The sequence below is a fragment of the Babylonia areolata genome, chromosome 10, assembly GCF_041734735.1.
Source record: "Babylonia areolata isolate BAREFJ2019XMU chromosome 10, ASM4173473v1, whole genome shotgun sequence".
Lineage (NCBI taxonomy): Eukaryota > Metazoa > Mollusca > Gastropoda > Neogastropoda > Buccinidae > Babylonia > Babylonia areolata.
In genome coordinates, this window is record NC_134885.1 from 4941417 (window position 1) to 4953916 (window position 12500).

Sequence of the window (12500 nt, forward strand, 5' to 3'; positions counted from 1 at the left end):
ACTTCCAAAACTCACCAAGAAGGATTTTGAAAAATTCCCAGTTTATCACACAACGTCCACAAGTTCTGTATGGAAACGTGATTGTGAAATGCAACCTCCATAGTCTCGGAAGCATGTTTCTCGATTCAAGAAAAAACTCAGTTTGGCTCATTAATATGAACATTCCAATGGTAAAAGTCGATATCGAGGAAATTAAAAACAGTACTTTGATAACACAATATATTTCAAAATATTCTGGATACATAATCAGACCATTTGAAATTACTGGTACCGGTTATTGCAAGGAGGTGACAGTGCCAGCCAGCCACGTGATCATGCTTTCCGTTCAACAGTCACACTTGTTACAGCCATGTTCTATATCTACCCCGTTGGAAATGTGGTACAGAAAAGAACATTCAACATGGCAATACCTCGCGCATATGTGCACTCAACGGTCTACATCTGCTTCTGTACTTTCTGTTTCGAATATTCAATTTCGGCTATATCATGAGCTCGGACGAAGGCATTGGTTTCTTAAAATACAGTTTGCTGCTCTTTTAAAACACGACCAACCACAAAAGTTGGCCCGTGCGTTGTTCAACTGTTCTGTGAATTATCACACCAAATTCAAAAAGTTCCTGAATTGCAATCTGAAAAAAGAATGCGAGGACGGGGGTGATGAAACAGAGCGCTGTCCATTCAGCAGTGAGGGCTGCCAGGGCTTGGTGGCCTCACGTAATGCTTGTTTCAAACTGATTTTTTCAGACGTACAGTTACAAGATCGTTTCACTGCTTATGAATGCCAGAGCGCGGCCACAAGAATAGCTTCAGTAAAAACTAGACAGGAACGTGTCGACTCCCTTATCCTCTTTGAAAACTATTTTGCTTTCTCGGTTCTTTTGGGTTACACTTCAGGCTGGTACTTGGTACCTTTTGCATACAGTAAGTTTGGTAAATGGTCTGACAACACCATGGTCTACAACACAGATCACTTCGAAGAAACAAGGAAACCAACAAGAATGATGAATACACTGTTTTGGTCACAAAGCGGCGTTCATGCATGCTTGATGGATATGTGGAGAGGACGATACGCAGCATTTTGCGAAATCAGATTACAGCCACTCGTTTTATCTCCTCATGTTATGATCCGCTATTCGTCTCAATCAATATACACACACACACGGCAATTCTTGGTGGAGTGCTCAGACAGTCAAGTGACGCACACTTTTGTGCCTTGTGATACTGACAGGTACCAAGGTAAAATGACAGCCCGACAATATTCTTCGTTTCCAGACATGAGTGGTGGGCAGAATGAAACCCTGAACGCATTTGGAAGAAACATGAACCACGCATACACCTCGTTCAGATGTAATGACGGTGTCAGAACAATACATCATTCTGTCGTGTGTGACTTCATACAGGACTGTCCCGACGATAGTGATGAGTCGTTTTGTCAGCATCCACCAGCAGACTCCAGTACCAACTTTCTTTGCTCTAGCGGACAAAGCGTACTGCACAGCCAACGTTGTAATGAGTATTCTGATTGCCTGGACGATTCGGATGAGATTAGTTGCCGAAACGGTTCCGACAAGATTTGTAACATACATCATAAGTGGTATTCGAGTGAAAATCTCGATCATTTGAACACTGTACACGACAAGCCACAGTTGCATATTGACCTTGATGGCACGGGTTTCTTTACTCAGCACTGGATGGAACCCGGAGAACCTTGTCCTGACAGTCATTACCAGTGTACAACGGAATGGCGGTACTGTCTACCTGTCTATACTCGATGCAATGGGTTTTTCGATTGCATCGACGGGGAAGATGAGCGAGACTGTAAGCGAGTGATATGTTTTGGTTTTTACACATGTAGAGCTTCCAGCGTTTGTTTGCATAGAAACCATCTGTGCGATGGTTGGGGTCAGTGCCCACATCGGGACGATGAACTGTTGTGTGACATGACTTGTCCCGAAGGCTGCCAGTGTCAAGGTCGCTCGTTCTTGTGCACAAACAAATTCCAGACTGATCTGTTCCCTTGGCTCCGTTCTGTGCACGCTGCAGGATCGAAGATGCTGTTGCGCGATTTTACCACAAATCTTTATCTTATTCATTTGAGTCTGCCCAGCTGCTCTCTTGTGAATATTTCAGGTGTATATCTTCCAAACTTACAGTTCGTGGATCTTTCCAACAACCATTTGAGATCTCTCGATGTAGCTATTTTTATTGAACTACAAAATTTAAGGTCTCTACGTTTAACAGGGAACCCAATGACGTTACACACGGAAAACAGAGTGGCGAGGTATATTCATTATTCATTGAGACGGGTCATCATATCGGAAACAAACTTAAATGTACTCATCAATGAATTTTCAGGATATTTTCCTGGACTGATCTACTTAAATGCGTCCTTTTCAGTCATAGAATCCATTGGGTCTGTAGGTTTTAAAAACATGCCACAACTGAATGAAGTCGACATTCGATATAACTCGGTGAAAACATTTCCTTTTGATTTGTTGTTTAGACTTGAGAATTTGAGGACCATTTATTCATCGAATTACAGATTATGCTGTGAAGAGATGCTTCCAAAACAAGGAAGAGAAATAAACTGTTTCGCACCCTATTCTGTTCTGCTGTCATGCACAAGACTTCTTCCCACCGAACTGCACAGGGCCTTCTTCTGGACAGCCAGTGTGTGTGCCACGTTTGGGAACGTGCTTTGTTTAATGGTTTTATCGGCTGCAGCAAAACACTTTCCGAGCAGTTTCAGCATGATTGCTAGTCTTCTGTTTTCCAGCGCCTGCATGGGATGTCATGAGAGCATCCTTGTTGCAGCCAGTGAGATGTTTGACGTGAATTACCTCCCTCACGAGCAGTCGTGGACCAGTGGTGTGCCGTGCAAGATAGCTGGATTCCTTTTTCTCCTGTCTTGTCAAGTGACTGTTTTGATCGTTGGCTTGGTCACCGTAGATCACGTGACCGTCGTGTGCTTTGGCAAGGACTCGTGGATGCTCAACAAACATTCCGCGATTCCGGTATGCTGCGTCGTCGTCGTCGTCGCCTGGTCTGTCGGGGGTTTGCTGTCGCTGGTACCTTTTCTTCCTGGACTGTCCCACTGGGGCCTCCATGGCCAGTCTGGTCTATGTCGTCTGGCCTTGAATTATCGTTACGATTCACACCAAGACTTCCGATGGCTCACTGTTCTTGTGGCCGCTAACTTCCTCAGCTGCTTCGCGATAATGGCGGGTCAAGTTGCCATCTTCCAACGGCTACCTAAATTTAGAGTAGCCCTCGATCCCAGGACATTGTCGCTGTACTACACGATACAGTTCATGAGGAAAATGGCCATCGCAAACAGTGCGAGCTGGTTCGCTTTTGGCGTTGTTGTATTAATGACGTCGTGCGGTGTTTCTGATTTGAACGCGACCAGAGATGGAATGGTTGTATTTGTTTTACCTCTCAGCTCTACCATCACCCCTCTCACCTTTATGTTGACTGTGGGCATGCAGCGAAGACAACAAGCAAAAGAAGATAAACTGATACAAGTGTTAAAATCGCGACTGACAGCATCAAGAAAGCGAGCCTTTGAAGAGGAAGCAAGGAAACAGAGAAAAGATAAATCAATGAATGCATAAAAACAAAAACAACCAAGATAGATACCCCCCCCCCCCCCCCCAAAAAAAAAAAAAAAAAAAAAAAAGAGAGAGAGAGACAAATTAACGACGAATGTAAACTCAAAATCAAAATGATCCAAATCAATTGAAAGTTTTGCTGTTGTTTTTGTTTTGTTTTTTTGTTTCTTTTGGTATTTTGTTTTCTTTCTTTTTCTTATCTCTCTCTCTCTCTCTCTCTCTCTCTCTCTGTCTCTGTCTGTCTGTCTGTCTGTCTCTCTCTCTCTCTCTCTGTGTGTGTGTGTGTGTGTGTGTGTGTGTGTGTGTGTGTGTGTGTGTGAACCAGCGTTATCTGAAGTTTCACCGACAAAGTTTCCAGCAATTCTGAGTGTAGCTTGAGAATTAAACAACAGTAAAAAGAAGTAACTCTCTCTATTTGCAAGGGACATAACTTCAAGTAAATGCTGCTCATGCTACCGATTCAGCTAGCATACAGGTAAATAAAGAGTATATCGGAACAAACCCAGACACTTTCTGGAAAAAAAAAAAAAAAAGAAGTTCCGGGCTTGTCCTTTCTACCAATTATTTGACATATCCACACAGCAGCAATGACGGAATAAATGTGCAAACACAAAATTTAAAGTCTCCTGCCTGCCGAACATTCTAACAGTTTTGACATTCCTGTGTAGCAATGGAACAATTGGGGTAAGTGCTCTTCAAGGTGTCTTTGTATCTCACTTTCGGCCTTACCTGGCCCTCCCTAAGCTCACCATGCATTAGTTGCCTGGGGGATGCGACAGTTGTCCATTCTGATGACATGACCAGTCCAGCGTAGCTGAGCCTTCAGCAATAATGACTCCACGCTTGTCAAACCAGCTTTTCCCAACCCAACACCTCTTGGTCTGTAGTTTGTGGTTTTTGTCGCGTCTCAGGGATGTTTTCCATAATTATTTTACCCAGGATTCGCTCAAATCGACCTCCCTCGCACACAAATAGCAGACCACCAAAAAAAAAAAAAAAAAAAAAAGAAATATATCTTACAGCTTTTATTCACACATTCACACGATGTCAGAAAGAAGTAGGCAGAAAGAGAAGGGGACAAAATGATATATGCCAGCTAGCCTACAGATATGAAAGAGTGCTACACCCACCCAGCCAACCCAATCTACACATCTACCCGAGGACAAAAAAACCCAACAAAAACAAACAAACAAACAATAATTCCCAAAATCAAAGAGTGATGGGTGACGAATAAATTGAGGAAAATAAAAATAAAACACAGCCCTGTTCCACTCCGTCTGAGATGTTGAAGGAGATTGTGCAGTCATATACATACATACATACTTAGAGAGAGAGAGAGAGAGAGAGAGAGAGAGAGAGAGAGAGAGAGAGAGAGAGAGAGAGAGAGAGAGAGAGAGAGAGATGCACGTACGCACGCACACGCTGGTACAATGAACAATTGTGTTAGAACGTTTTTTGTTGTTGTTGTTTTTGGTTTTTTTTGTTTTTTTTATTTTGATTTCACATCCCTCTGTAGAACTAGTGATATCGAAACACATGTAGCATATACAGAACCAAAGCCAATTCACAAAACAGTGCAGTTCATCGACATAATCACAACCATGTTATAACTGCGTTATCATTCGTGATTAATGCATGTGAACACACACACACACACACACACACACACACACACACACACACACACACACACACACACACACACACACACAAACACGCACAAACAAATGCACGCGCACGCACACATTTTTCACACACACACACACACACACACACACACACACACACACACACACACACACACACACACACATACGTACATATGCGCACGCACACCTCCCTCATACACACGCACAACATATCACATATCGAATATCACTTCAAGTGGAAAGACGTTAAACTGAAGACGACGACACACACACACACACACACACACACACACACACACACACACACACACACACACACACACACATAAACACACACACACACACATGCGCACACCCACACGCACCTCCACACACACACACACATACACACACATGCGCACACCCACACGCACCTCCACACACACACACGCACACACACACACACACACACACACACACACACACACACTCACACACACACACACACACACACAAATACACACGCACGCACACAGGCACCCAGTTACCCGCACTCTCAAAATGAATTATATCCCAGCATTAACCAGGTCTGAGAGAGACAGACACCCGCAGTGCTGGTCAGCAATGTTGACTCAACTCCTTGTAAACTCAGCTCAAAATAGGAGCCCACTAAAGGCTGACAGAAATCGAAAACAGATGAATCGATAAAAAGGAGAGAATTAGTCTCCCAGCCTTCCAATGCCTGAGAATTTTGCCAGGAACAATCCTTTTGTTGCCGTGGGTTCTTTTACGTGCGCTAAGTGCATGCTGCACACGGGACGTCGGTTTATCGTCTCATCCGAACGACTAGTGTCCACCAGACCACCACCTAAGGTCTAGTGGAGGGGGAAAAATATCGGCGGCTGAGCCGTGATTCCAACCAGCGCGCTCAGATTCTCTCGCTTCCTAGGCGGACGCGTTACCTCTAGGCCATCACTCCACTACAATAGACATGTTTTCCGTGGCAAAGTGATTAGCGTCGCACACTGACGACTCGAAGGGCGTGGGTTCGATCTTCAAAAGAGGTGTTCCAACAAAAAGCAAGACGGACCTACACACACACACACACACACACACACACACACACACACACACACACACACACACACTCACTCTCTCACACACACTCACTCACACACACACACACACACACACACACACACACACACACACACACACACTCACTCACTCACTCACACACGACACACACATACACACACTCACACACACACACACACACACACACACACACACACACACACACACACACATTCATTCACACACACACACACACACACACACACACACACACACACACACACACACTCTCTCTCACACACACACACACACACTCTCTCACACACACACACACACACACACACACACACATTCATTCACACACACACACACACACACACACACACACACACACACACACACACACACACACACACACACACACACACACACACACACACACACACACACACACACACACACACACACACACACACACACACACACACACACACACACACACACACGTACACACTCACACACACACACACACACACACGTACACACTCACACATGCGCACACACACACACACACACACACACCTGTCTCCGACCCAGTCTCCATCCAGAAGGACAGACGGACAGACAGGACTCAGCTCCTCCATTAAGCAACGCAACCTTCATCGAAGCAACAGCAAAGCCCTGGACAACTTGATCTTGAAACTCAACTCAACTGTCACAGGCTGTATGTGGAAAAAATGTATATCCACCTTCAAGGAAAAGGGTCTTTCATATGTATATATATATACTTTGTGTTCGTTTGATCTCACCACACTGTGTGCGTGTGTGTGTGTGTGCGTGTGTGTGTGTGTGTGTGTGTGTGTGTGTGTGTGTGTGTGTGTGTGTGTGTGTGTGTGTGTGTGTGTGCGTGCGTGCGTGTGTGTATGTGTGTGTGTGTGTGTGTGTGTGTGTGTGTGTGTGTGTGTGTGTGTGTGTGTGTGTGTGCTTGATTCTTTTTTAAGCATTTATGTGTGATTATCCATTCCTCCACCCAACGTTGTTTTTTTTTGTTTGTTTTTTTACTTACAGCTTAGCGAGGAGTTTTGATGCCTTGCTTTGAATGTGTTGTTTCGGTCCTCGGTCACTACAAGTGTGAGGCAGCAGTGAAAACAAAGCAATCAGTATCAGTATCAGTATCAGTATCAGTAGCTGAAGGAGGCGTCACTGCGTTCGGTCAAATCCATATACGCTACACCACATCTGTCAAGCAGGTGCCTGACCAGCAGCGTAGCCCAACGCGCTTAGTCAGGCCTTGAGAAAAAAAGAAGTAAAACTAAAAATAATAGTAATAATAATAATAATAACAACAACAGCAACAATACTACTACTACTACTACTACTACTACTACTACTACTACGACTACTACTACTACTACTAATAATAATATTTATAAGGCGCAAAATCTTGATGAAGTCAACTCTAAGCACACACACAAAAAACCAAAAAAAACAAACAAAATATAACAAAAAATCCCAACAACAAACAACAAGAAAAATAAAGAACAATAATGAAAATAAATAAGCAACACCTTTACTAACCTTTTTTTTTTTTTTTTTTTCAATACAAAACCCATTTCATTGTCTTTTTGAACATCGGGAGCTGATCACAAAGTCTCTCGTTTTGTCTCTTTGTGTGTTCCATCACCACGACCCACAGACGACCGCCAACATGACCATCACCACACCGCCCACCACCAACGTACAACGAGCGACCAGACCCCCTGCACCACACGTGGTAATGCCGAGAATTTCCTTGCAGGGGGTGGTAATGGGGACAAGAGCCACGGGGGTGGTGGTGGTGGTGGTGGTGGTAGTGGTGGCGGTGGTGGTGGTGGTGGTGGTGGTGGGGGTGGACAGCTCCCTGTCGAGCTCCTGACAGGTCCGGCAGCAGCTGACCCGCTGGTCGTCCGAGCAAGGCACCCGTTGGTTCTGCAGACTCGTGCATATGGCGCAGTCCCCGAAAGGACAAGCTGGGAGAGGGTGTGATGTGTGTGTGTGTGTGACAGAAATCAAGATAAGGTATTATGGTCAAGTAGTAATGATAATAGTAGCAGTAGCAGCATTAGTAGGAGTAGCAGCAGCAGAAACAGTAGTAGTAGTAGTAGTAGTAGTAGTAGTAGTAGTAGTAGTAGTAGTAGAAACAATAGGAATAGCAGCAGCAGCAGAAACTGTAGTAGTAGTAGTAGTAGTAGTAGTAGTAGGTTTGGTGGTGTGGGGGACTGGGAGGGGGCGGGGGGGACAGAAAAATCACATCACTATCCATCACACTCGTGTAGTGGGTTGCCCAAGACAAGACGAGAAAAGACAGGACAATACAAGACAAGACAAGACAAGACAGGAATGGACAGGACAGGAAAAGGCAAGGCAGGGCAGGGCAGAGCAGGGCAGGGCAGGGCAAGACAGGGCAGGACAGGGCAGGACAGGACATGACAGGGCAGGGCAGGGCAAGACAGGGCAGGACAGGGCAGGGCAGGGCAGGAGAGGACAAGAAAAAGCAAGACAGGACAAGATAAGGCAATACAAAATAGGGAAACACAAGACAGGGCAGGACAGGACAGGGCAGGGCAAGACAGGGCATGGCAGGGCAGGGCAAGACAGGGCAGGGCAGGGCAGGGCAGGACAGGACGACAAGGCAAAGCAAGACAGGACAAGACAAGGCAAGACAGGACAAATCAAGACCAGGAAAGACAAGACAGGACAGGACAGGACATGGCAATGCAAGACAAGACATGAGAGGACAGGACAGGGCAAGACAGGAAAAGACAAGACAAGGCAAGGCAAGACAGGACGAGACAAAACAAGACAAGACAAGACAGGGGACGGGACATGTCAAGACAATACAGGACAGGACAGGACAAGGAAAGTCAAGACAGTACAAGGCAAGACAGGACAGGACAAGACGAGACAAAGCAAGTATCGATAAAGTAAATACATTACTATTGAGCACGATACGTCTATCTGTAAGCCGAGGACTGGCAAGGAATAAACACACAACCACCTCGTCAGAAGTCTCAACGCAAACTCTATTTATTTCAATCAAGTAAGTTAACAACACAATGTAGTATATAATACAAGGTAGATTATAATAATATGTTACTGAAAATCACAGTTCACATTCTTTGGCCCTTTCTATATTTGTAGCACTGGCTATTCAAGATTTTGGAAAAAGAATTTATAGTACTTAACCCTTTCGCTATTCAAAATTACTAAATATATACAGTGTGCTAAACATCCCATTCATGGAATCCTTACTTCACCTTCCGCAACACACATTCATTCTAACAAAACCATCTGCTCACCTGGCAGCATGCACTTAGCGCACGTAAAAGAACCCACGGCAACAAAAGGGTTGTTCCTGGCAAAAATTCTGAAGAAAACACAACCACCTCGTCAGAAGTCTCAATACCAACTGACGAGTCTGTCTCACGATCTCACGTGTAGCAGTTCTCCTGAATTTCTATCACACTGCATTTAACGTGCTCCCCCAGCATACTTCCCGTGTTATGTCCAGCTATAGCAGTGTTCATTTCACTACATATCCACATTAATTCCAATGAGTGCACTTCTATCAGTTAAAGCATTAAAAAAAAAAAAAAGTCTAGAAAAAGTAAACGAATGACTTACTTGGGTCGCTGACATTTCTCCTGTCTTCGCAGGACGCACAGCAGAACGTCTGCATGATGATCTTACAGCACTGACCCAGACCTGACCTGGTGATGAATACGTCGCACTTTTCTCTCCCGTTCACCAGAATCGAGTCTCTGAAACAGTCAGTAATGATAATAATTATAATAAGAGCGGAGTGATGGCCTAGAGGTAACGCGTCCGCCTAGGAAGCGAGAGAATCTGATCGCGGTGGTTCGAATCACGGCTCAGCCGCCGATATTTTCTCCCCCTCCACTAGACCTTGAGTGGTGGTCTGGACGCTAGTCATTCGGATGAGACGATAAACGGAGGTCCAGTGTACAGCATGCACTTAGCGCACGTAAAAGAACCCACGGCAACAAAAGGGTTGTTCCTGGCAAAATTCTGTAGAAAAATCCACTTCGATGGAAAAAACAAGTAAAATTGCACGCAGGACAAAATAAAAATAAAAGGGTGGCGCTGTAGTGTAGCGACGCGCTCTCCCTGGGGAGAGCAGCCCGAATTTCACACAGAGAAATCTGTTGCGATAAAAAAAAAAAAAAAGAATAGAAATCCCAATACATAATAATGATGAGGCAGTTGTGAATCCCTTTCACTGGCAGCCTGACAGACCAACCCTAGACTGATCTTTCCTGTACTGTTTGTGGTGTGGAAGGTGGTGTGTGAAATCATCCAAATGTACAATCAATAAGATCACGTTTTGATTTCTGAGTTGGGGAACATTTCTTCTTTCAGAATTAATCTCGATCAGAAAAAAAAAAAATAAACGAAACAAAACAAAGAAAAAAAAATGAAAAAAAGGTGGCAGGTGTCATTCACGGTCACACACACACACACACACTCACTCACACACACACACACACACACACACACACACACACACACACACACACACACACACACACACACACACACACACACACACACACACACAATCTCTCTCTCTCTCTCTTAAAAAAATTGTTAGTCAGCAAATTATAAAACAAACGACAAAAAAACCTTGGATAATGGATCCGAAATATACATTCATTAATACATTATTAAACAAGTATGATGTAATTATATCTTACGAGAAATAATACTCAAAGAAACTAGTGGCTGACAGATTACATATGAGACGTAATAGAAACCACTGAGAATTAAAAAAAATAATTCATTAATTAAAAAAAAAACACAACAGTACTGTAAAGAACTCATCTAGAAGGGAACCCTAGTATATGTTATGAAAAAAAATCTGAAAAACAAAATCAAATCCCGGCTTATTGCAACTGAACAGTTTGAATTTTTTTTTAATGTCCAAAGAATTGACTTAAAAACATACAAAACACGTAGACCGTAATTACCGACTCAAATGGTGTGGCTTTAATTAATTCCCTGTATAAGTCCGGTGTCTCTTCCGGATGAGGATTCTAAAAAAAAAACAAAAAAACAAACAAACAAAAAACACACACCTCCAACCATCTGGAAATGTTTAAAAGGTTAACGATTAGAGTTCTCTTGACCTTTTAAAGCCCATACGAAGACGCGAACTCACACTTCCTGTATCCAGGGCTGGGCAGAAGAGGAAAGCTCGGGCCTAGTCATCTCCTTCTGTCAGTTTTTATTAACCTTCCGCAGCCGGCAATCATTTCCCACCATGGTTGAAGCGAGAAAAAAAAATTAGAGTAAGGTGCCTTTGGCAACGTTTACCTTAGCCCAAAGCTGAGCTCCGGACACAAGTTTACAGATGGAGCTGTATTATCAATGGTTTCTCTGTTGCAATGGGAGATCATTTACAGCTTAGTCTTTTGTGAAGGACTATGACTCTCAAACTAGGAGGCAAAATTGCATTGGCTCTTAGTGCTGCAGCCTTGGGGGTATAGTTGACCTTTGGGAACCATCCGAACGCCGACTGTCCCTAAAACCCTCTTGGCCGTGAGAGAGTGGGGATGTAACTTGGGGCAAGACACTCTCCACTATAATCAAATTCTCGCCCTGACAGTCGGGGACAGCAGTTACCTCCTCTGCTGTTCTGGTGGTCATAGTCGAACACGACTATCATACCTTTCAAACGCATTGCCACCATCACCATCGATAGCCCCTCTGAAAAGACTTCAATCACTCACCTGCAGACGTCTGGGACGTCGGGGACCACTTGAACGGGAGTGGTGGATGGAGGGGCGGAGGTGGGGGGCAGGGAGGGGGTGTGAGAACACGTGCCACAACACTGCACGTCATACAGCTCCTGGGACTGAGGCAACGTCTGACCGCAGAGAGAGGCGTTACACTGTGCTACCTTGTCCCCGTACTCACAGCCTGTTGGACACGTTCGAAGAAGAAGAAGGAAATAACAAATAAACGAGAGTGTTGTTGTTGTTGTTGTTGTTGTTGTATTATCATTATTATCATCATCATCGTCGTCGTCATCATCGTCGTCGTCGTCATCGTCGTCGTCCTCATCGTCGTCGTCGTCGTCGTCGTTGTCATCGTCGTCATCGTCATCGTCGTCGTCATCGTCATC

General features: G+C 44.4%; 1 protein-coding gene across 2 annotated transcripts in view; it reads right to left on the reverse strand.

Annotated features, from left to right (window-relative positions):
* Window positions 1-7352: 7352 nt before the first annotated feature.
* LOC143286412 (uncharacterized) overlaps window positions 7353-12500 on the reverse strand; it is a 58173-nt gene continuing 53025 nt past the window's right edge. For both annotated transcript variants that reach the window (XM_076593972.1, XM_076593973.1), the window contains exons 17-19: window positions 12106-12295; window positions 9980-10116; window positions 7353-8325 (exon numbers count right to left, since the gene is read on the reverse strand). In XM_076593972.1, coding sequence (XP_076450087.1) covers window positions 7997-8325; window positions 9980-10116; window positions 12106-12295 — 656 coding nt within the window. In that variant the 3' untranslated portion in view covers window positions 7353-7996. The remainder of the gene's footprint in view (window positions 8326-9979; window positions 10117-12105; window positions 12296-12500) is intronic.